A 25,843-nucleotide genomic window follows, 5' to 3' on the forward strand; every position below is an offset into this window, starting at 1 on the left:
AGTGAGGGGGACAACGGCAGAGCCGCTGGGCAGGTCCAAAGGTGCTGCCTGGCCCCATCAAAGGCCCCAAGAACTGTGCCTTGTAATCAAGCGGCTGGAATCAGGGGAAGACTGGGCAGCCGGCACTGGAGTGGGGGACTGAACTGTGATGACAGAATGGACAGGCCGAGCGGCAGCGTGCCCCGTGCCAGTGCTCCTGGCTCCTGGGGCAGAACCCTTCCTTGCTGCGCAGGACATCTGGCACCCCTGGTCCCCAGCTCACAGAACTCCAGGAGCACCGCCCACTGGACAAGACAACTAAGAACATCTATTTCCAAAAGCCCCTGGAAGGAAGGGGTTCCAGTTCCTGGTTGGGACCACCCGGGAGACAGAGTCCAGTGTGTCTCAAGTCTGGTGCATACCTAAGTCTCTGGGAGCTTTTGAAACATGTAGAAGCCTGGGATCCCGGTGGCCTGCCATGGGCCTAGGGGATGGCATATTTAAAAAGTACCCCACCTGTTTCTAATGGGCGACCAGGGTAGAGAATCGCTTTGTCTACAGGTGTGGAGCAAGGACTAGTTTATGGGGAAGGCGGCCTCGCTCTCTCCAAAGGGAGGGCTGGAGTGGACTTCCAGGTGGCTTCAGATAGGCCGAGAGGTGGCTCCCTGCGTGCACAGTGTGGGACAGGGGTGAAGGGCGAACCCACTGGCCCAGATTCAAAGAAATGCTCAGCTGTCACCATGTTCTAAATAAGCTCAGACTCCATCATAGGCCTGAGCAACCCTGGGTCCCTGATGCTGGCGAAGCTCATCAGAGCTGAGGAGGAGAAAGGTCATCATGGCATCCACAGAGGACAAGCGCCCAGGACAGTAGGAAGTAGCAGAGCAGGGGACAGCTTGATCTCACCTAGGAAGAGAAACAACCAAAGTGCTGGAGGCCGTGGGACAGCACTTTGCCAACTACAGAGACCCTTGACCTCCAGCCCTTGACCTGCTCCCCACAGAGGCCCCCTCACCCAAGCCCCCAGACCTGGATTTGTCAGCCCAGCTCCTGACTGCTATAATGCGGAATCAGGAGAATGGGGAGAGAGAAGGAAGAGAAGAGAACAGAAGTCAGGGCCCAGGAACGGTGGCTTGTGGGGAGGGGTGGGTTGAGAGGGTTAGCATAAGAGGCCTTGAAGACAGGGTCGCGCTATGACTTTTCACGACTCCATAAGAGTATATGTACATTAAAAACCACATTGTATTGGCCGGTTTGGCTCGGTGCTTAGAGCATCAGCCCACGAACCAAAGGGTTTCGGGTTCGATTCCCAGTCAAGGGCATATTCCTAGGTTGCAGTTTCGATTCCCGTGTGGGAGGCAACCAATCCATGTATCTCTCTTACATCGATGTTTCTTTCTCTCTCCCTCCCTCCTTCCCACTCTATCTAAAACTCAATGGAAAAATATTCTCGAGTGAAGCTTAACAAAAAAAAGAAGAAAAATATATATATATATTTTATGACTATATTGGTATAAAGACAAACACAGTCTAGGCTAGATTCATCACTGTCATAAGTCATTATTGTGATATTCCTTTTTCCTTCTGATTTAAAAAAGAAATTCACATAAAAATGTTTGTGGGTCCACTGAAGTGTCACGGGCCCTAGACATTGTAGGTACGGGGTGTAACAGATAAGTCAGCTGTGCTGGAAAGACATTCTCTAGACATGTCATTCCATACTATTGACATTTTTCTTGGTTGGCCGTTCTTCCTAAGTCTTCCACAAAAAGCATATACAATAGTGACAAAAGCAAACACTCGTGCAGGGCCCCTGACATGCTGCACGTTTGAAGAACTGTACATGTGTTAGATCACTTCTCGGCCTCCAAAGCCCAAGGAGGGAGGGACTGTTAACATGCCCAGAGCCGCTGAACCCAGGCGCCCCATGGCCTCTCACTCGGAGACCATTCTGTGCGGTGGGGACCCTCCCCAGGCGGACGGCTCACGCACCTCTGCAGCAGCGGCTCCAGCCACCCCTCGTGGCACTCACAGTGGCAGTCCAGGAAGGTCAGCACTTGGCCCTTCGCTGCGGAGGCCCCCAGCAGCCGGGCTCGCACCAGGCCCTCCCTCTTGTGGGCGCGGATCAGGCGCACCTTGGGCAGCCGGGACAGCTCCTTGGCCAGGCGCTCCTTCAGGTGCTCTAGGAGGCAAGAGGGACAATGCGGGACCCCCGCCACACATCTCAGGCCGGGTCCTTCCAGGGCCGCCCTGTCCCCAAAGGAAAACTCCACAGACATGAGCCTCCTTGGCTCTGCCACCTAGGACATGCTCACCTCACCCAGAACGGAGTCTGGAAACACCCCGAGGCCAGGGGAGGCCGGCGGAGGAATCCCAGAAACACCTATGCCCGAATGGGTGAGGTGGTATTCGGATATATCTCAGTGTAACTGTCACCCTCCAAACACGTTACACTGGACTTGGGGAAATTTAAAAATAAGAAGCACCAGATCCAACCAACCACAGTTTTTCTGAAAAATTGTATTAATATAGATTTGTTAATTTATGTTAACTAATTACGCAATATGCTATACATCTTTAATTTACGTGGGCTTATATTAAATTTTATGTTATTATAGCTATGTTCATGCACATTTTCTCAAGAGCATGCTTCAGTTGGCACAGTGATAGCAATAACGATGCAGCTGGCATGAGCCCAGGGCCTACTGTCCTCATTGCTACCTAAGTGGTTTATATATAATTCACATGATTCTTATAACAATCCTACGAGGTAGGTACCACTATTGCCCCATTTCATAAATGAGAACACTAAGGCCAGAGAGGGTAACTTGTCAAGGTCAAGGTCACAGAGCAAGGGAGCTGAGGACTTGATTTACACCCAGGGACTCTGCCTCCTCGAGTCCACAGGCTCAACACTGCCTCCTAGAGCTTTCTCTTGCAGCTCCTCACCCTTGTTAAATCCAAAATCAACACTGCCTCCTAGAGCTTTCTCTTGCAGCTCCTCACCCTTGTTAAATCCAAAACTTGTCAGGAGAACATCCTATTTTGCAGAAGAGGAAATGGGTCCTTAAAAGTTGAAAGGACGCACCCACAGTGGGGGCTGGCCCCAGGACTCCCGACTCCACACACAGGCTCCAAGACTGGAGGCCCCCACTCACACCCCTCAGTGGGTCAGGGGAGACTGGTGGGCACCCCTCGGGCAAAACAAAAATGAGAGAATTTCCCCACATCAACATGGCTTTGTCTTAAAGTCTTCAATCATCAGGGAAGAGGGCATTTTTACAAAATGATCCAGGTTGCTTCATATTTTGTGAAAATGTTTCCCTAAATATTTTGCCACGCAAAAAAGAAAACATTCATCAGTTGTTGTTTTTTCAATCCTAAATATAACTGCAAATATACTGATGGCAGGAGTAAGGCAGATGACTTCCCACAAAGGTAACCTGCTGTGGTGCCCAGTGAATGCCCGCAACATACACCTGCGGCCGCCCTGCTCTCGTTATGGGTTCGGTCAGCATTAACCTTCTCTCTGCCTGAATGGTCTCCCCACACCTTCAAGGGGCTGACACCCCTTCCTGGAGCTCACACTGACACCAGAAAGGGCGAGAGAAGGCCGGCGGAATGCTCACCTCCATCACAGGTGGAGCGGGCACCTCACCTGCTTTACAGGTTACCACGACGGGGTGGGGGAGCCGTGGCCCACAGCACATTTATGAGGGAACTGAGCTATGTTGGAAGAGGTTTATAGGTCCAGCCTGCCACAGAATCCCATAAATCCTGTTTAATGTCCTAAAGATAAAATTTTAAATCTGCTTTTTGCTTCTGAATGAAGACATCGCTGACATATTTCCGGCACTGTACAGTTTTAATATTTCATAAAAATATGTTATCGTTTAACAAGTGCTAACAATTAGCCAATCACTGACCTTGCTTTAATCCTCACAACAATCCTACTAGGAACGATTACTATTTCATTTCAGTCATGATAATTATATAAATACATTATAAAATGCCTGCACCCTTTTCCACCTCTCCTTCCCGTCCTCTCCCTACTACTCCCCAAAGCAGCTGGCCCTCCATCCTTCCTGAACTGCTGGCAGATCCTACACAGTCTGTGTGCACTGCCCCTCCAAGCCTTTCCACATCTGTGCCCTCCACCTGAAACGCCCCCTCTCCTCCTTTGCTGCCCATAAACTGACCTTCAAGACCAAGGTCAACCACCCCACCCTGAGCACCTGGCAGAGTGAGTCCCTCTCCTGTTTCCTGCAGCAGCACGCGGTAGAGCCCTCTGTCACTGCACCAGTGTCCCTCCACCATGATCTGAGCTCCCTCCCCTAGGGCAGGAGCCAGGCACAGGGGATGCAGGAAGCCTGTCCTTCCCAGGCCTATTCCACAAGTGCCATGTCCCATTCGCACCTCCCAGACACTGCCCTGGAAAGCCAGGCTCCTCCCAGAGCCCATGCCAGGGGCTTACCTCTATCACTGTAGTCATCTACGAGGATAACTTCTTCTAGCAGGATGTCTGGGGACGTCTCTAGGACACTGTAAACTGTCCGAAGGAGTGTTGACCAGGCTTCATTATAAAATGCTATGACAACAGATGTCGTGGGCAACTGATCATAATTGTATTTCTTTTCTCTGCACCTGCAAATACAATACAACTTCAGGAATCGAGAACCTACTGTTGACTGTGTGTTGGTGCTAGGGATGGAGCGATGAAGGGGACATAGGTCCTGGTCTCAAGGCCTCCCTTGGGAAATGGAAAATAATCTTCTGGGATCTTCCAGAGCCCCCCATATTCCACTAGAAGCTCCAGCATGTTCTAAGAAAGGCCTAAAATGACACCCAACAAGCTTGAACTGTGGGATACTGGTTTTAAGCTTTAAAGCAATTTTCAGATTTGAGCAACACATAAACTAAGCAGATTCAGAAGGGAAGGAGGCTGTCACTTCCCCCTGCCCAACAGCTCTCCCATCTCCCACTCCTTTCCAATTCCACCGCCTCTGTGCAGACTCCTTCTGCCTGGAACGCCCTGCCCTCCCTTCTCCACTTGGAAAATCCTGTCTTCTTTCAGGAACACCTGAACCCTGTTCTCCTCTGGGAAGGCCCTGGGACCCCGCCTGGTGCAGTGCCTCCCTCCTTGATTGTCCCCCAGCACTTTGTCTACACCTGCACCTCTGTTTCACTCTGGTCACTGACACCCTACTTGAGTCTCCCTCTACCCTCTCTCAGCTTCTTCCCTACACTTCCTCCAGCAGTGTCTATACTTAACAGGTGGTGTGCTGATTGCATAGACTAGAACCAGGGCCAGGACCTATGCACGCTCCAGGAAGGGCTCTACAGAGGACAGTGACCACCCCCCAAGACCCATGCTACGCCTACTCCATTCTGTGGCAGCTTCATGGTGGTGGGCGTGGTGGGGCTGAGCCCACCCTCTCTGGGGATGGTCCTTGACTGACAATGACAGGAACCAAAGGCTCCCTCTTCATTTAGTAGGGTTTGCCATTATTTTGCAGGAAAGGTTCTGGTTGACGCAAAATTCTCTCCTCAGAGTGACCAATGACAAACTCTGTGTCACCGCAGGGACTGGGCAGTGCCTGGAAATCATCAGCAGGACATGGCTGACAGACAGCAAGATAGGAGAGGGGCAGAAACCAAGAGGAACACCAGAAGGCCCCAGGTTCGAATGCTGGACTGGCTGCTGGGCTGGAGATTCTAGAAGGGGATACATGCCGAAGCCCAGCCAGGCGACGGGCAGAAAGGGACGGCTCGCCAACAAGCCGAGTGGCAGATCAGAGCCGGAGAACCAAGCAGGATGAGGGGGTGAAATGAACATCGGCTTCCTCTGCCACAGGCTCGGCCGTGCCAGTGGGCCTCCATCAGTCCGTCTTCACATACCTCCCGGTGGTCTACTCCGTGCCAGAGAGGCAGAGCCCCTGCTCCAATGAAGTTTACATTCAGGGGAACAGTAAACAAGTAAGCAAATGTATCAGTAATTTCAGAGAGTGATCATACTGTGGACAAAAAAAGGGCGATGAAAACAGAGCAACTACAGCGGGGAGTAGAAGGGAAAGGGGGAGCAACCACAGACAGGTAATCAAGGGGGGCCTCTGAGAGGAAGTGATGCTTGGGATCAGAATAGTGAGGGACCCAGTACCACAAAACGCCCAGGAAGCGCCCTTTGTCTATGCAACTTATTTCTTTGTTGCTTTTTTTTCTTTTATCTTATTATAAAAATTTTCAAACATATAAAAAGTAGAGAGAACAATTTAAGAAACTCCTGTGCACCTTTCACCTGGCCTGATCAATACTGATTTATCTATGGCTTCACTCACTCCCCTCAACCTAGATTATTTTTAAGCAATATTCGGGACATTATGAGGTCCATAAATATTTCAATACATATCTCTAAGAGATAAGGATTCTTTTTTATAATAAATACAATATCATTGTAACACCTTAAAAATTAGAAATTCCTTAGTGCTATCCTATCTCTGGTCTACAATTTTTCATCAGAGATAAGAAACCAATGATTGGCGGGAACGGGAGGAGGGTGTCAATAGGGGGCAAAGGAGAAACATCTGTAACAAAAATAAATTCATTAATAATTTTTTTTAAAAGCCCTGGCCGATTTGCTCAGTGGTTAGTGTCGGCCTGCAGTCCAGAGAGACCCAGGTTCAGTACCCGCTAAGGACATATACCTCGGTTGTGGTTTGTCCCCGGCCCTGGTTGGGTCGTGCAGGAGGCAGCCACTCAATATGTCCCTTTCACGGCAATGTTTCTCTCTCTCTCTCTCTCTCTCTCTCTCTCTCTCTCTCTCTCTCTCTCTCTCCCCCCCCCCTCCCTCCCTCTCTCTCCTTCCCATTCTATCTGAACAAAAAATGGAAAAATGTCCTCAAGTGAGGATAAAAAAATAATAATAATTAAAAAAAAACAATGATTGGAAGATATAACATTCTTTACTGAACTACTAAGACAGACAAGTCACTGTAGGATACGTTGATTTTAATACACATCCTAATTTCAGAAATGTTTAAATATAAAAAAAGTCAATGAAATGGAGTACTTTATTTAACTCTCACAACCACTTCTATGTTAGCATTTATTGTTCCCATTTTAAAGACAAGGTTCAGAGAGGTGGAGTAACTTGAGCAGTCCACAGGGTGCCTGTGAGTGTGTACTTGGCTGAGATCCTTGTGTTAGGGCTCTTGTCATAGGTCTTGTCATCTTCCTCCTTCTACCATCCAGGAGGCTCAGGTGGGCCGTCAGAATCGAAATAAATATCCCTATAATAACATCTGTCCACCCAGCCTTCCCTCCTATCCTACACAGGCAATTTCTCCTCTCCTCTCTCTCAGGGTCTTCCAGGGAGCTCCAGGTCCCTCTTCGTAAATGCCAAGACAGCTTCAGCAGCAGCCCAGGCTCTACTGTCACCAGGGTGGCTTTTTCACAGGAACAGGCTTATCTGAGAGTCTCTGATAGGGGATGCTCTTCTTAGCCACCTTGACATTCTCATGCATGCTACATCTGGAGGCCCACCTACGGGTACTTAAGGAAGTCAGCCGAGGCTAGAAACATGACAGTTCTGATGTCCTGTAGCCACAGGGTATCCCCACCAGGCCTTGCAGGACCTGAATCCTTGGACATCATGGGCTTCAATTCACAGAATTAGTGACTTAGCACTGAGCTCCAAAGAGGGGTGCCCAGCCCACATACAAGGAGAGAATTAGGCTTTGTCTTTTGAAGGGAAGAATATCAAAGAATTTGTGAAAATATATATATATATATATATATATATATATATATATTCATTTTAATCCTCACCTGAGGATATTTTTCTATTTATCTTCAGGTAGAGTGGGAGGGAGAGAGAGAGAGAGAGAAACATCAATGTGAAAGGGACACATAGAGTGGCTGCCTCCCACATGACCCCGACCTGGGCCAGGGACAAACTGCAACTGAGGTACATGCCCTTGGCCAGAATCGAACCCACGACTCATTGGTCCGTGGGCCGACGCTCTAACCGCTGAGCCAAACCAGCCAGGGTGAATTTGTGAATATATTTTAAAACCACCATGGAAGCCCTGGCCGGTTTGGCTCAGCGGTTAGAGCGGCAGCCGGAAGACCAATGAGTCGTGAGTTCGATTCCGGCCAAGGGCACGCACCTCGGTTGCGGGAGGCAGCCACTCAACGTGTCCCTTTCACATCGATGTTTCTCTCTCTCTCTTCCTCTCTCTCCTTCCACTCTATCTGAACAAAAAACGGAGAAATGTCCAAGGGTGAAGATAAAAAAAATTAAAAATAAATAAATAAATAAAACCACCATGCAAGAACAGAATGTAACAAAAGTAAGCGTGTGTGACTTCCAAGACCAGGCCGTGAGACACTCAGGCTTCCTTACTGCTCCCCGCCATGGACCATCTGTTTTGGGCAAAGCCGGCCACGTGCAGTGAGGACATCCAGTAGCCCATGGAGAGGTCTATGGGGCGAGGGACTGCGGCCTCCCTCCTACAGCCAGAATCAACCTTCCAGCACGGATGTGCCTTCTTTTTTTTTTAATCCTCACCTGAGGATATGTTTTTATTAATTTTAGAGTGAGAGAAAGGAAGAGAGTGAAGTTTTCAAAAATGAAGTTTATTCAATTTAAAAAACTGTCCTTTAGCCCTGGCCGGTTTGGCTCAGCGGTCAGAGCGTCGGCCCGAGGACCAGAGAGAGATGGGCTCGGTTCCCGCTAAGGGCACATACCTTGGTTGCAGTTAGTCCCCGGGCCCCAGTTGGGGTCATGTGGGGGGCAACCAGCCCATGTGTCTCTCTCACGTCAATGTTTCTCTCTCTCTCTTCCCCCCTCTCTCCCTCCTGCTCTATTGGAAGATAAATGCAAAAAAAAAAAAAAAAAAAATGTCCTCGGGTGAAGATTAAAAAAACTGTCCTTTAGTCTGAAATCACATCCCTACCATTTTGGATTAAAATGTATTTCTTATCATGATAATAAGTAGGAGGGCAGAAAAAGCTCTGCTTGACCAAACAGTTGGGACCGAATGTCAGCCCCTCCTCAGTGTTTTGGTTTATGTGTTTCCACTGGCCTGTGACAACCAAAGCCCAAGGCCACTTTTTTCAAATGTCTAGGTGGGTTCTCTGTTTGGGTCCCCTTAAATCACAAAAACACTGTGCGCCACTTTGGCAACACATACTCAGAGCTTTAAAATGCTCCTCTTCTCCTATTACCATATCGAAGGGTGTCTCAGCTAAGGCAATAACCAGATATCCTGAAGGAGGCTCGTGGCAAAAAAATTTTCTTTGCAATATTATTTATAACAGGAAAAATCTTTCAACAAGTTCACTATCCAACAAGAAATAGTTAAACAAAGTATAACATGGCTCCATGAAGAAATGCTACATGGCCATCCAAAACCACGCTTTCAGAGAATAATTAACAATAAAAGACAATGATCACATTATAATGTTAAATCAGAAAAGCGGGGTACAAATCTCTACAGCATAATGCCATTTCTATACACAACAATGTATGTGTGCACATGCTCACACATAAACAATAAGCAATAGAAAGAAATATGCCAAAATGTTAACAATGGTGACCTCTGAGCAGTGGATTCTTGCTGATTCTTATTTAATTCTTTATATTTTTCTGCATTCTAAAATTGTTCTATAATGAATATGCATCATTTTTTAAATCAAAAGATTATTTTTTATTTTATTTTAAAAAACTTGTTTTTCTTTATTGATATTAGAGGGAGAGGGAGATAGAAACAGCGATGAGAGAGAACATCACTGGCCGCCTCCTGCATGCCCTGCACTGGGGACCAGGCCCACAACCTGGGCATGTTCCCTGACCCGGAATGGAACCAGCGACCTCTTGGTGCATGGGTCGATGCTCAACCACTGAGCCACACTGGCCGGGCCAAGGAAAGATTATTTTTTAAAAACTGGATGATATTCTTTAGCTCCCCACAGCAAATGCCTTCACTGAACAATAATTTCATATTCTGGCCTCCCCTCCATTGCTTGGCCTGGTAGTTTCTCCTTCCTTCTTTAAAACATCCCTCACAGGCCTCCTTCTTGACTGTTCAATGTACCCTCTGGAACGGTTCTGTGAAAAATACTTTCCCCTTTTCTTGACTGATAAAAAGCTGGGCATTCTTCAATCAGAGGAGAACAGCTATGCATCACTCAGGGTTCCATTTGTGCCTGGGGGACGAAAGGAAGCTCAGAGCCAAATTCACTGCTAAATCATAGAGAGCCATCCTTTCCTTCACTTTCTGGTATAATCCATGTGCTCTGTGAGAGCGGGGGTTGAACTGTGTTTTTCTCTGGATATTCAGCATGCCTTGCGCTGTACCTGACAATAATAGAAACGTTTATTGGGTGCTTACTACATGATAGGTCGTGTGTGAAGCCTTCTACATGCATTATTCCATTTAACCTTCGCATACCCTGTTGGGTGGGGACTGACACATGTCTATGGAGTGTACAGATATGAATGAAATGGGTGCAGTAAATGCCTCCTGATCTTTTATCTTTGTATTCAGGTTATCACATTGAAAATGCATACCCTTTGTAGAACAGACCAAAAAGGCCGTAACATCTATTGGTGTGTTGTATCTGCCCAAATCCCTTTCTCCTTTCTTCACTATACTGCACTGTGATTTCTCTTTCAGAAACCATGCCTCCTGGACTCTCGGTTTGTGTGGTTTGTGCAGGGCTAAACACACACACATATATGTATGTATATACACATATGACACACACATGTATATTTACAAACACAGCCCTCTGGGAAGGTCAAATGCCCCAGGCCTGACCAGTCATTATTTTCTGATGACATCAGTTGAATCCCTGAATCCACAGCCCAAAATGATCTGAACCCAGTTCTCATCCCACACTTTTCTGCGATAGAAGTCCAATATACATATTTTTTGTATTTAAGTCAGTTTCCATTGGGTTTTCAGTCACTTTCAACCAAAAGAACCCTGACTGAGAAAGAAAAAGCATAACAAATAGAAAGCATAAAATAAGATGGCATAATTAAATCCTAAAATATTAATAAGCACAATAAATATAAATGAACATAATTATCTAGTTAAAGTCAAAGATTGTCAGTCTGGATTTTTTTTAAAAAAATAACACAAAATCCAACATGCTAGAGACACACCTAAAACATAAAAACATAGCATGATTGGAAAAAGGTGTCAAAAAATACTAACAAAACTTAATATGTCCTATCCTTAAAGAACTGAGTCAAAGAAAGGTGCCACTTTGATGCCAACGTGAGTCTATTAAGAATTAAAATATCTTGCAATTTACTGCCTTGTTGGAGAAGCAAAAAACATCAGTCTGAGCTTCCCACTACGTGTGATGTTCTTCCAAAGACAATGTTATCAGAACAGACAAGCAGGCTACCTCTCTGCAAAAAGAGAATTTCTAACCAACTCCCCCCTGCCAATCCCCTCAAGACACAAACACTTTTGCTAAATTACCTATTTAGAGCTATTTTGAAACTGTCGTCCCAGCACCCAAGTCCTAATCCCTGAACTTAGATACATCAGCAATTATGGCATTAATAAAGCTAAAACCAGAGCAAGCATTTAAGAAATCAAATACCTGTGCATTATTTACCCACATTCCTAACCAGTGGTTCACAACTCCTCTGCTATGGCAGAGAATGGCTGATGTGCACATGCATGGCATCCCCACCCATGTGCCCATGAAAATGTTCTGTCACTCCACCTTCCTCACCTGCTAAGTAAGTCAGAGTGCAAACAAGAATGACATTCTAGAGATTACCTCCAGGCTTTCCTGATCTAGGCGGACAAAACTTTTTGCAAATATTGGTCAAGCGAAATTGTTAGCAACCATTTACTTGGTGACACACCTTACAAAGGACTGCGATGCCATCACAACTTTCAACTGCACATGGTCTGTTTTTAATCCTCACTTTGTCCAATTCCGGTATTCTCCCACACCCTCCAAAGCACTAACCCTTTATCTTCTGAGTGAGAAATCTTCAGGCCCTCAGCCAGCAGCTTTCAACCCCAGTTGCCATCAGCCTTAGCCTAGGCTCTACCCACAGAAAATTATATTTAAGTGTTCTGGAGAAGGTCTCTGTCATCGATAAGTCTCCAAAGGCCATAAACTCAGCTATCTGGCTCCCCACGATGGCCTGCTGCCATCTCACAGTGAAAGTCTCTCCCCACCCCCTCCCTGCTAGGCTCAAATGAGACTGAATGTGTTAGAGTTTTGCAAACCCTATACTTATATCACCATGTAAGGATTCCTTGTGATCCTCCTCCTCTTCCTCTTTGATCCAGTGCTATAACTAGCAGAAATAAAGCTGTGCTCACCCTGGCCAGTGACTCAGCTGGCTGGAGCATTGTCCCGTGCACTGAAGGGTCACAGGTTCAATTTCTGATAAGGGGACACACCCAAGTTGTAGGTTTGATCCCCATTGGGGCAAGTATGGGAGGCAACTGATGTTTCTCTCTCTCTCCCTCTCCCTTCCTCTCTCTCTCAAATTAAAAAAAAAAAAAATTGTGTGTGTGTGTGTGTGTGTGTGTATCCTCAGGTGAGAATTAAAAGAAGAGAAAAAAAAGCTGTGCTCTAATTCATGGTCACATGAAGTATTAGACTGACTCAGGACAGGAGTCTACACCAAGTTTTAAGGAATTAGAACCAACATGCCTAAGTTTCTCTATCAGGGTGGCTCTGCCCAATATGTCCAAGAGAGCAGACAGTACCAAGGCTTGCAGATTCGAGGAAGAGCCAAGCCAAATAGTCCCTTGGGAATTTCCAACTCCCTTTCTATGGTAACAGGTTTCTCCACAGTAAAGCAAGTCCTCACTTAACATCAATAGGTTCTTTGACTTTAAGTGAAACGACACATAATGAAACTAATTTTACCATAGGTTAATTGATATAAACAGATGAGTTCCCATGGCCTCTCATCAATGTTATAATGAAACCAACTTTGAATGCAAGGATACTATTCAAGGACCTGCTGTAGTGTAAAGACTTTGGTTAAAAACGTGTGAGGGCCTATGCACATACTCATGTTTGAATATGTTCTCACCGACATACCCATATGTGTATTTTTCAAAATCTACTTCTATACCTGGAAGTGTCTAGAACGATGCACAGCAAAATGTTAACAGTGGTTCTTCTCGGGGTGGTAGGTTTATGGGTGATTTTTACTTTTGTATTTTTTGCTTCTCTGTACATACTAAAGTTTCTGGAACATGTTTTTTTTTTTTCTTTATTGATTTTTAGAGAGAGAGGGAGAAAGAGAAACATCGATGAGAGAGAACATCAATTGGCCGCCTCCTGCATGCCCCACACTGGGTATTGGGCCCACAACCTAGGCATGTGCCCTGACTGGGAATCGAACTGGCAACCTCTTGGTGCATGGGTTGATGTTCAACCACTGAACCACACCGGCTGGGCAAACATGTATTATTATTATAATTAAAATAGATAAATAATTGCCTCCACCCCAAAAGGGAGAAGGGAATAAAAGATCTGGGTTCTAGATCAGCTCTGCCCAGATCTTCTGTTACCTTGGCTTTTTCTCTTAGTTGAGACTGGATGCTGCTTCAGGGCTTTCCCTCCTGTGACATTCAAGGATCTTAACTACCCCACGGCTTATTAATTAGATTCCCAAGGGACCATCCCTCCCACCCTGACCTGAATTCATAATCTCCCATTCTTCAGGCTAAATCTGAAGAGCCTGATTATGTCCTCACCCCTGAACAAACTATGATAAAAGTTAGTCTCCGTGAAAGGCCCTGACACTCCTTGGCCACACGGTAGTTATACCTCAAGCCCTGGCTGGGCTGAGCCCAACACAGATAAGCATACCTTTCTCTACAGCTAGGCAAGAAAAACCCAACAGGCCTTGCTGCAGCAATTAAAGACAAGAGGCATTCATTCTCCTTATCATGCTGTGTTTGAATTAACTTCCCAGAGTCAATGCCACAGCAGGATCTACAAGGAAATCCTGATAGGACATAAGGCAGCTGCATCACCATGGAGACAGGATACCATAGATCATCCACAGTGTTTCAAAGCGATTTCACAATCTGGGACAATAAAGGAAGTTGGAATCCAGAAAAGAAAAACTTTACAACCAATCCCTGGATGACTCTTAGAAGTGACCTCCTGCGTAAATTTTTGGCAACAGGAAAGAGAGAAAAACTCATAAGAATTGAGTGTGCAGTGTGTTCCCAGGTGTTAGGTGCTTTATTAATTCCTAGGTTGGTTATTTCTACGCATTCCCTATTTTGCTGATAAGGAAACAGACTAGGAGAGGCTAAATAGCTTGCTTAAGATCACAGAGCTGATGAGCAAAAAAGTGAGAATTTCATCTCACCCTGGGTCTAACCTAAAAGCTTCCCCTAGACTGTCACTCAGTGAACACCCTTGGAGTTTCAAGGAGATAAACATGCATTCAGCCATTTGGCTGAAGGGGTGTGCGTGTGTGTGGGGGGGGAACAATCCCAACAAACTTCTCAAAAAGACGAACCGTGAAAATGCCTCCGGCAAAAGCACAAGGCTGGAGATGAGAAATAATCGGAAGGTGCAAGTCCATCCAAACTTTGCAGAGGTAGGGCCACCTTGTGCAGACATTCATGCTCTCTCTGGCCAAGGATCGGCAGGGCAGGTCCCTTAAATCCTGAAACTAGCACAGTGCCAAGGGAACCAGGAAGGTCCCAGTCCTCCCAAGTTCCACCACTTTCTAGCTGTCACCTATCCTTTCTGAGCCTACTTCCATACCTGTAAATTAGGAGACAAGGATCAGGGAGGGGCGGCAGGTGGCTGATACACACAGCAGGCTGCCCAACTAGATCCTCCCAGGGATCCCCTCTACCAGTTCTCTTTTCCTCAAAGTCTTCAAGAAGGGGCTCAAGCAGGGGCCTGGAAGATTCCCACCAGCAGAGGAAAGAAGAGAGTAGGCCAGAAGGGCCGTTCTCCTTCTGACTGCTTGTTGCAGTGGGCACAAGACACCCAGCCAGCAGCTCCAATAGGAATTAGGCCTTTGGTCACACAGGCTCTGGGCCTGCACCACCCACGGGAGTAAAGTGAGCTCCACCACAGCCAGGAGCCCTTCCACTCCTAAAGATCAGGTGAGAGAGAAGGTGCTTGCTGCCCCTGACGTGGAGGTCCAGCCACTTTCACCTCACCTGCCTGGGCACACCCCACTCCGGTTCAGTCATGGGCCCGGGCGCACACAGAAATGAACGGAGCCTATCTTCAACCCCAGGAGTCCCTGGCTTTGCCAAGGCAGGACGATACTGGCAGAGCTGGGCTGAAGGTGCTGTAGGACCCAGAAAGGGCACCCAAAGAGGGGTCTCATCTTACACCTGTCTTAGTCCAGACCCCCACTTTTCTGGACCGAATGACAGACCTTCTCAAGGGGGAGGGAGCCAAGACACCACATAGGAACAGATTCCTCAACTTCTGGCATTTTTCTCTCCATTTTTAAAAAACTTTGTTGCGCCCCTCCCCCTATATAAACTCTTACACTGCCAACTCCCAAGAAAGACTCCCTAAGACGCTCGATCCCAGGTATTTTGAGACCCCAAAGCCACCCCGCCACTTCACAGATGCAGCAACTGAGGTCCCGGGACTCCGCGGGCAAGGCTCCCCCGCCACCTGCGGACTCACAGCGGGTTCCAGCGCTCCGGCAGGCGGCGGTGCAGCGAGATGCGATCGCTAAGGTAGATGTTGATCTGATGCAGCCGCACGCTCTCTTCCTGCAGCCGCAGCTCCTCGCCCTCCAGCTGCAGCCGCACCGCCTCGCCCCGCGAGCCCAAAGCGTCCTCGGGCACCGGGGGCCGCGGCAGAACCGGGTCGCGCCGGCCGGAGCGCGGGGTGCGCGGGGGTCCTGAATCAGCCCCTCTGGCCCCGCGATGCTCCCGCAGGACCGATCCCAGCCCGACCAGCGCCAGCAGCGCCAGCAGCGCCAGCAGCACCTCCCGGCTGCGCCTCCGCCCCCGTGGGCAGCGCCGCCACGCCGCGCGCCCCAACATGCGCCCACCAGCGGCTGCCAGCACTCGGCGCGCCCGGAGGCGGCGGCGCAGCCCCGGGACCGGATCCCGGAACAACGGCGCCGCGCCGCCCCGCCCGCCACGCCTACGCCCCGCCCGCGCCCCGCCCCCTCCCCTCCCAGCCAGCCCGCGCCCCGCCCCCCACCCCTCCCAGCCAGCCCGCGGGATGGCAGGAGTAGGAGCCCAGGCGCCTTAGGACGGCTAGTTTTTACCCTACGGGCCTGGGCTTGCTGAGACTTGCACCTTGCTGGTTGGGCTGTGTGCACTATTTAAAAGGTGACGGGGTAGGCCTGGCCAGTTTGGCTCAGCGGTTAGAGAGTGGAGTCTTGGGTTCCATTCCGGTCAAGGGCAGTATAGTACCTGGGTTGCCGTTGGCCCCCGCCCTGGTCAGGGTCATGCGGAGGCAACCAATGGATGTGTCCCTCTCACACCCCTGTTTCTTTTACCCTCTCTCTCTCTCCCTCCCTCCCTCCTTTCCCCTCTATCTAAAAACCAATGGGAAAATACCCTTGGGTGAGGATTTACAAAAAATAATAATAAAGGCAGAATCTGACCCTATGCTGACATGGCTCACCTCACTCGCCCTAATCCCAGCCTTGGGTGTATATTTTTATTCTGCTGGGGATCACATGGATATATACATATGTAAAAAGTTCATCAAGTTCTTCTTTAAAACCTATGCACTTAACTTATGAAAGTTATATCTCAATTAAAAAATAAAAAGACAGAATGAAGATCTTTTAAAGAGAGAAAGAGAGAACCCCTGGCCTCCAGGACAAGTGCTGAAGTCCTGAAATTGACAGGAGAGGAGAGGACCTCAGAATGTGGCTCACAATTCTGCACAGCCTATCTCCAGCCACCGGTGGAGGAAGGGATAGGGCTTCCCCACTCTAGGTCTTTGCATGTGCTCTGCTGGGAATGAATGCCCTTCCCTACGTAGCAAACCCCTATCCATCCTTCAAGTCCCTGCCAAAAGCCACCTCCTCTGAAGCCTTCAACAACTCCATAGTCTTTTAAGCAAATGTATTTCAAGACTGCATCATCTTGTTGTATATTCGTCAGGGTTCCACTGGAGAAATAGAACCAATAGGAAATATATTAAGAGCTTTATTTCAAGGAATTGGCTTATGATACTTGTAGGAGCTGGATAAGCACATTCAAAATCTGTAAAGGCAGCCATCAGGAAGGGCTGGCTGAAATTCTCTGGCACAAGCTGGAGTCATAGCTCACAGGAATAATTTCTTATTTTCTAGGACAACCTCAGTTCTGCTCTTAAGGCCTTTTAACTGATTGACTCAGGCTCACCTTAACTTAAAGTTAACTGGTTGTAAACGTTCATCATATCCACAAAATACCTTTACAGCAACATCCGGATTAGTGTTTGAATAACGGGGGATTAAAGCCTAGCAAGTTGACACATCAAACTGACCATCTCTGTAAGTTTCCTAGGGCTGTCATAACAAACGACCACACACACTGGGTGGCTGCAAAACAACAGGAATTTATTTCTTCACAGTTCTGGAGACTAGAAGTCCAAAATTAACCAGTCCTGTCAGCAAGGCCATGTTCTCTATGACAGCTCCAGGGGAGAATGTTTCATACCTTTCTCTTAGTTTCTGAGGTTGCTGACAATACTTAGCATTCCTTGGCTTATAGATACCTCACTCCAGTCTCTGCCTCCATGGTCATATGGCATTCTCCTAGTGTGTGTGTCTGTACCTGAGCCCTTCTACTGGTTTCTAAGGAAACCAGTCCTGTTGGATTTGAGCCTATTCGAATGACCTTATCTTAACTTGATTACACCTATAAAGGCCCTATTTCCAAATAAGGTTACATTCATGGGTACCAAGGATTAGGACTTCAATACATCTTTTGGGGGGGACACCATTCATTCCATAACACCATCATACTTTATTACAGCATTTGGTACATTGGATCGTGCTACAATCAACCCTGGCCTTGTAACAAACAACAACAAAATGTAAGGGACTTAAGAGTATGAGCTGTGGTCACTTTATGTTCTTAGAGCTTGGTGCAGTGTCAGACACACAGTGAGTGGTTAATGAGTGGCAGGTTTTGTGTCTCACGCTCACTTTTATGGCTTCTGCTTGAACTCACTGGAGAGGTATCTAATGGAGGGCACAACCTGGCAAAGAGAGAGAGAGGTTTCTCCCAAATTGTAACAAACATGAATTCTTCAGGTCTCCTTCTTGGAAGGGCCTCAGTGATAATCTAATCTGGTAGTTTTCGAAGTCTGCTCCCAGGAACTCCAGGGGACCACTCGGGAAAGAAAAAGGAGGCTTACTGAGTGGGGCTCCCTTTCTCCCTGAAACCAGAGCACTGACACGTTTATCTGCTTAATACTTTGAATTTCTTTATTAGGTTGCAGTACCCTCCACCCTAATGACCAGAGGAACTGGTAACCAGAACAAAGGAAGTATGTTGTCCAGGCCCTAGCTGGTCAGTGACAGAGCAGGAAATAGAAAAGAATAAAAAGGTGTTGCCGAAACTGCTGGATGTCTGCCAGCATCTATTCTCCTCTTCTTACTGAATAGTAGAACACTTTGATTTTTTCATTTGTCTGTTTGTTTGTTTCTCCGGGCCCATGGTCTTCCAAAATGAAGCCCAGCTGTCCCAGCCTCCCCTGCAGCTAGACATAGATGGCATGTGACTGAAAGTGCTGCCAATGGGCTATAAGAGGTAGTGTCAGATGGAGCTTCCGAGTAATGTCCTTAAAAGAAACTTCCTTACTCTTCCTTCTTCCTGCTGGCTGGATTTGGATATTAAGGCTGGAGCTCAAGCAACCACATTGTCTCATGAGGTAAAAGTCATGAACCGAGTATGGTGGAACAACGTGGCAGAAGGAGCCCAGGTCTCTAACATTGAGGGCACTGAACCAATCCTGACGACCTCCTTCCAGGCTTTGTTTCTGTGTGAAAGAGAGAGAAACTTCTATTTCACTTAAGCTACTGTTTCTATGGGTTTTCTGTCCTATGCCACCAAATTTAATCCTCACTGATACAAAGGATTAATTGCAAGAGAATTCTTCCCAAACCTGGGATAGTGTGGTGGTTTGAAAACAAGACTGTAAATTCCTTGATATTCCCCTTGAATCAAGGCAGGTTAACAAGTACTTCAACTGCTAGAAAATGGTAAAAGTGGAGCTCTGTGACTTCTCAAGCTAGATATAGAGGGAGCTTCCACCTTGTTCATGGGGCCGCTGTTCTTGGAGCCCTGAGCTGGCAGGGAATAAACCCAATTATTCTGGTCCCATCGTGCTGGAGAGGCCACAGGCAGACACTCAGCCAAGAGCCCAAGCTTCAGCCAGCCCAGCCAGCCCAGCCAGCCCAGGCATCAGATAGGTTAGTGAAGACGCCATCTTGGAAGTGGCTTCTCCCTATCCTTTGGAGTCACCCCAGCCATTCAGGTCATCTCAGTGGTAGCTCAGATATCATGGGACAGAGAAGAGAGGTACCCCTTTCAAATTCCTGACCCACAGAATTCATGAACATAAGACGGTTGTTGTTTTACACTATGAAGTTTGGGGATGGTTTGTTACACAATAATTGATAACTGAAACAAATGGATTATTTCAATCAACATATTCCAACAGGAAATATTTGTTGAGCATCTACTACGTGCTATGCCCCTTAGGGACTAGGCACGCTACAGTGCGCAAGTGTCAAAGATAAATTTGGACACTAGTTATAGGTGCAAGGACAGATTTTAATCAGGAATATATGATTGCAATAGGAAAGAGCGTCCAGCGTGAACTGATTCCATTTTTATTTGTTTTTGTTTTGTTTTGTTTTGTTTTGTTTTATCCTCACCCGAGGACATTTTTCCATTTTTTGTTCAGATAGAGCGGGAGGGAGAGAGAGGAAGAGAGAGAGAGAGAAACATCGATGTGAAAGGGACACATCGAGTGGCTGCCACCCGCACGACCAACCAGGGCCGGGGACAAACTGCAACCGAGGTACGTGCCCTTAGTGGGAACCGAACCCGGGTCTCTCTGTACTGCAGGCCGACGCTCCAACCGCTGAGCCAAACCGGCCCGGGCTGATTCCATTTTTATTTGTACACAGGTGACTGGACATTTCACATAGTCAAGGAAGTGAACAATTACAAAGGGTTGGACAGTGTAACTGCTGATGAGGCCAGCCGTGTCTGTTAGCTGGCAGTAACCAAAGCCGGGCTTCTACCCTCCCACAGAGGCCCTTTCCTTCCTGATGACTGTAGTTTAAGGGAGTGGCTCTCAGGTCCTGAGTTCTAGGAGAAACATGTATATCTCAAAGGGACAGAGAACGGATTCATAATTGTAAGCCCTTTTCATTTATTTATTTATTTCTATCTATTTTCATTCCTCACCCAAGGATATGTTTTGTTTTTTTTCAATTGAGGTACAATATATTAGTTTCAGGTGTATAGCATAGTGATTCTACATTCACATACATTATGGGATGATCGCCCCAATAAGCCTAGTTACCCTCTGTCACATGCAAAGCCAATATAATATTATTCTCTATAGTCCCTGTGCTGCACATCTCCATGCCTTGTTTATCTTATGACCAATTTAGACCTCTTGATCCCCTTCACTCATTTCTTTTTTTTATTTAATTTAATTTTCTTATTAATCACCTTATTTTTGTTACAGATGTTTTTCCTTTTTCTCCCGTTGACACCCTCCTCCCGATCCCCCCCCCCCCCCCCCGCAGCATTGTTATCTATGTCTATTGGTCATGTATATAAGTTCTTTGATTTATCTCTTCTCTCCCCCTGCCCACCTCCTCTGAGGTTTGTCAGTCTGAACCCTACCTCTATGTCTCTGGGTCTATTTTTTTCATCTGCTTATTTTGTTCATTATATTCCACAAATAAGTGAGATCATGTGATATTTGTCTTTCTCTGATTGGCTTATTTCGCTTAGCATAATACTCTCCAGGTCCCTCCATGTCTCCTCAAAGGATGAGAGATCTTTCTTACAGCTGCAGAGTACTCCATTGTGTATATGTACCACAGCTTTTTTATCCCCTCATCTATTGATGGACATTTGGGCTGTTTTCAATCGTAATGATTGTAAATAGTGTTGCTATGAACATAGGGGTACACATATTCTTTCTGATTGGTGTTACAGGCTTCTTAGGATATATTCCTAGAAGTGGGATCACTGGGTCAAATGGCAGTTCAATTTTCAATTTTTTGAGGAAACACCATATTGTTTTCCATAGTGGCTGCACCAGTTTGCATTCCCATCAGCAGTGTACTAGAGTCCTCTTTTCTTTACACCCTCACCAGCACTTGTTTGATGATTTGCTGATGGCTGCCATTCTGGCAGGTGTGAGGTGATACCTCATAGTTGTTTTAATTTGCATCTCTCTGATGGTTAGTGACGTTGAGCATTTTTCCATATGTCTCTTGGCCATTCATATGTCCAGTTTGGAGAGGTGTCTATTTAGGTCCTCTGCTCATTTTTTTTTTTTTTTTCCTTTATTGATTTTAGAGAGAGCGGAAGTGAGAGGGAGAGAGAGATAGAAACATTGATAAGAAAGAACATCGCCTCCTGCATGCCCCCCACTGGGGATCGGGGCCACAACTTCGGCATGTGCCCTGACCGGGAATCAAAGGGCAACCTCTTGGTGCATGGGTCGATGCTCAGGCACTGAGCCACACCAGCCACCTCTGCCCATTTTTTTTTAAATTCTCACCTGAGGACATTTTTTGCATTTATCTTCAGATAGAGTGGGAGGGAGAGAGGGAGGAAGGGAGAAAGAGAAACATCACGTGAGAGAGACACTGTGAGAGAGACACTTTGAGTCGTTGCCACCCACATGACCCCAGCTGGGCCTGGGGACAAACTGCAACTGAGGTATGTGCCCCTAACAGGAACAGAACCTGGGACTCTCTGGTCCACAGGCCAACACTCTAACCATTGTGCCAAACCAGCCAGGGCTCTGCCCATTTTTTAATTGGATTCTTTGTCTTCCTTTTGTTGAGTTGCATGAGTACTCTATATTTTGGAAATTAACCTTTTATCTGATGTATCGTTGGCAATTATGCTCTCCCTTTCCATTTTGATACTTGTTTCTTTTGCTGTGCAGAAGCTTTTTAGTTTGATATAGTCCCATTTATTAATTTTTTCCTTTGTTTCTCTTGCTTTAGGGGTTGTATCAGTGAAAATCCTTCTGTGTTTGATGCCTGAAATTTTGTTACCTACATTTTCTTCTAGCATTTTTCTGGATTCATGTGTCACATTTAAGTCTTGTATCCATTTTGAGTTTCTTCTTGTGTATGGTGTAAACTGGTGGTCTAGTTTCATTTTATTGCATGTAACTGTCCAATTTTCCCAACACCATTTATTAAAGAGGCTGTCTTTACTCCATTGTATGCTCTTGCCACCTTTGTCAAATATTAATTGAGCATAATGTCTTGGGCCAGTTTCTGGGTTCTCTGTTCTGTTCCATTGATCCATATGCCTGTTCTTATGCCAGTACCAGGCAGTTTTTATTGCAGTGGCTTTGTGGTATAACCTGATATCCAGTATTGTGATTACTCCTAGTTTGTTCTTCTTTTTCAAGATTGCTGTGGCTATTTGGGTCTTTTTTGGTTCCATATAAACTTTTGGAGTATTTGTTCTAGTTCTGTGAAATATGTCGTTGGTATTTTGATGGAGATTGCATTCAATCTGTAGATTGCTTTAGGTAATATGGACATTTTAATGATGTTAATTCTTCTAGTCCATAAACAGGTATATGCTTCTACTTTTTTATATCTTCTTCTATTTCTTTTTTCAATGTCCTGTAGTTTTTTTTGCAAACAAGTCCTTTACTTTGGTTAAGTTTATTCCTAGGTATCTTATTTTTTTTGCTGCAATGGTAAAGGAGATTGTTTTTTTAGTTTCTCTTTCTGTGAGTTCATTATTAGAGTGTAAGAATGTCATTGATTTCTTGATGTTAATTTTGTATCTTGCTACTTTGCCAAATTCATTTATTAAATCTAGCAGTTTTGTGGGTTTTTTTTTTCTTTATTCTCATCCGAGGACATTTTTGCATTCATCTTCAGATAGAGCGAGAGGGAGAGAGGGAGGAAGAGAGAAAGAGAAACATCAATGTGAGAGATACACATCAAGTGGCTGCCACCCACACGACCCCAACCAGGACCTGGGAGAAACTGCAACCGAGGTACATGCCCTTAGCAGGAACCGAACCCGGGTCTGTCTGGACTGCAGGCTGCCGCGCTAACCGCTGAGCAAAACTGGCTGGGGCAAATCCAGCAGATTTTTTATGGCGTCTTTAGGGTTTTCTATGTATAATATCATGCCATCTGCAAATAATGACAGTTTCACTTCCTCCTTTCCAATTTGGATCCCTTTTATTTTTTCTTCTTGTCTGATTGCTATGGCTAAGACTTCCTCTATGATGTTAAATAATAGTGGGAAAAGTGGGTATTCCTGTCTTGTTCCTGATCTTAAGGGAAATGCTTTTAGTTTTGGCCCATTGAGTATGATGTTCACTGTAGTTTTTTCATATATAGCCTTTATTATGTTGAGATATGATCCCTCTATTCCCACATTGCTGAGTGTTTTTATTAGAAATGGGTGCTGGATTTTGTCAAATTCTTTTTCAGCATCTATTGATATGACCATATGGTTTTTTCTTTTTTTTTTCTTTTTTATCCTCACCCGAGGACATTTTTCCATTTTTTGTTCAGATAGAGTGTGAGGGAGAGAGAGGAGGAGAGAGAGAGAGAGACAGAGAGAGAGACAGAGAGAGAGAGAGAAACATCGACGTGAAAGGGACTCATCAAGTGGCTGCCACCCACACGACCAACTAGGGCCGGGGACAAACTGCAATGGAGGCACGTGCCCTTAGCAGGAACCGAACCCAGGTCTCTCTGGACCACAGGCCGACGCTCTAACCACTGCGCCAAACCAGGCAGGGCTGATCATATGGTTTTTATCTTTATTTTTGTTTATGTGGTGTATCACATTTATTGATCTGAGAATATTGTACCAGCCTTGCATCCGTGGGATGAATCCCATTTAGGCATGGTGAATAATTTTTTTAATGTATTGCTGGATTCGATTTGCTTATATTTTGTTAAAGCTTTTGGCATCTAAGTTCATCAGAGATATTGGCCTATAGTTTTCTTTCTTTGTAGTCTTTATCTGGTTTTGGAATTAGAATTATGCTGGTCTCATAAAACAAGTTTGGAAGTCTTTCTTCTTCTTGGATTTTTTGTTACAGTTTGAGGAGAATGGGTGTTAGTTCTTCTTTGAATGTTCAGTAAAACTCCCCTGTGAAGACGTCTGGGCTCTGGCTTTTGTTTGCGGGGAGTTTCTTGATTACATCTTCAATTTCCTTAGTTGTTATTGGTCTGTTCATGTTTTTTATTTCTTCCCGGTTCAGTTCTGGGAGGTTGTGTGATTCTAGAAATTTGTTTATTTTGCCTAGATTGTCCAATTTGTTGGCGTATAATTGTTCATCCAAGGATATGTTTGTATTTAATTTTGAGAGAGGAAGAGGGGAAGAGAGAGAGAAAAAAAACATTGTTGTGAGAGAGAAACATCGATCGGTTGCCTCTGGCACATTCCCTGACCAGGGATCCAACCTGCAACCTAGGTACATGCCCTGACTGGGAATTGAACCTGCAACCTTTTTTGGTGTACACTCCAACCAATTGAGCCACCAGGCCAGGGCGTAAGCCCTTTTTAGTAAGCACTGTGAGAGAGGGTGGTTAGGGGCCTATGTGGATTCTCTGGCTTCCAGCTTTCTCTGCAGGCCTAAGGGCTTAGGGTCGTCCTCGAGATGCAGACTTGAGCTGTTAGGAACTATGTTAGTGTTTGTTTAAGACATTTAATGTGAGGAAAGGTGGGTGGATAAAATAATTTATGTTGAGAGTCTGCAGTTTTTATAGGCCAAGGTTGAGGCCTAGTTGAGAAGACTCAGAGGCGCCTCACTAGGATTTGGTCAGGGGGAGATTCTTTGTCTCAAGACTGATATTTTTGACATGATGGTTCTAGAGTATAATGGAATAAGCAGACATTAAAAAGATATCTTATTAGAGTGCAGTAAGTGTTTTGAAGAATTGCAGGGTTCTAAAAGTGCTTATAATAATAGAACTTAGTCCGGTTAGTGGTTTACACAGATAAGTAATGTTTACACAGATAACTGAATGTTAAAGTAGTACCAGAGAGTTGAAATCGTATTTTAAATTAATCTAGAATGCCCTCTGCTGGTGCCCAGTACTGGTGGGGGCGGTATGTCTCCTGTAGGATAGAGTGTATAAGCTGGTGTGTGTGTGTGTGTGTGTTTAATGCTTTTTAACAAATATTCTCTATTCTCATAGGTTCCAGAGGCAAAATAGTTAAGAACAAATTCAATCTGATTCTCTCATTTTACAGATGGGGAGCCCGAGTCCCAGAGCAGGCAGAGGGTCTCAGACAAGTTGGTGGTTCAGGTGGAGTGAGGATCTAACTTGCCAGCCTCTGGCTACTGAGCCCCCTGGAGGAAAGGGGCCTCCCATGAGCATCTCCCCCAGGCTCCCAGAGGGGGATAGGGTTTGGGGTGAACCATGCGAAGCAGCTCCCACTTAGGATAACCTGTTGCTGCCAGACTAGTAGGAGATGACTTCACCCACAGAACACAGTCTGCTAATTGGTGCCAGAATCCAGGAGTGATAGGAAAGACCTGGAGCTGTACATTTTGGCCTCTGTCCAGGTACCCAACACATTTAAGATCTGTGGTCAGATTAGAAAACAGACAAGGATTACAACTCATAGTGTTTTGGATCAGCTTACCAAATTGGAAT

The 25,843-nt window shown here is 46.0% G+C and overlaps 1 protein-coding gene across 1 annotated transcript in view; it reads right to left on the bottom strand.

Moving 5' to 3' along the window:
• GALNT12 (polypeptide N-acetylgalactosaminyltransferase 12) overlaps positions 1 to 16,042 on the bottom strand; it is a 31,145-nt gene extending 15,103 nt beyond the window's left edge. The window contains exons 1-3 of the mRNA XM_036261979.1: positions 15,655 to 16,042; positions 4,454 to 4,623; positions 1,972 to 2,161 (exon numbers count right to left, since the gene is read on the bottom strand). Of these exons, the coding sequence (XP_036117872.1) occupies positions 1,972 to 2,161; positions 4,454 to 4,623; positions 15,655 to 16,019 (725 nt within the window). The 5' untranslated portion in view covers positions 16,020 to 16,042. The remainder of the gene's footprint in view (positions 1 to 1,971; positions 2,162 to 4,453; positions 4,624 to 15,654) is intronic.
• Between the last annotated feature and the right edge of the window lie 9,801 nt (positions 16,043 to 25,843).

The sequence above is a fragment of the Molossus molossus genome, unplaced genomic scaffold, assembly GCF_014108415.1.
Source record: "Molossus molossus isolate mMolMol1 unplaced genomic scaffold, mMolMol1.p scaffold_m16_p_14, whole genome shotgun sequence".
In the NCBI taxonomy this organism is placed as follows: Eukaryota; Metazoa; Chordata; class Mammalia; order Chiroptera; family Molossidae; genus Molossus; species Molossus molossus.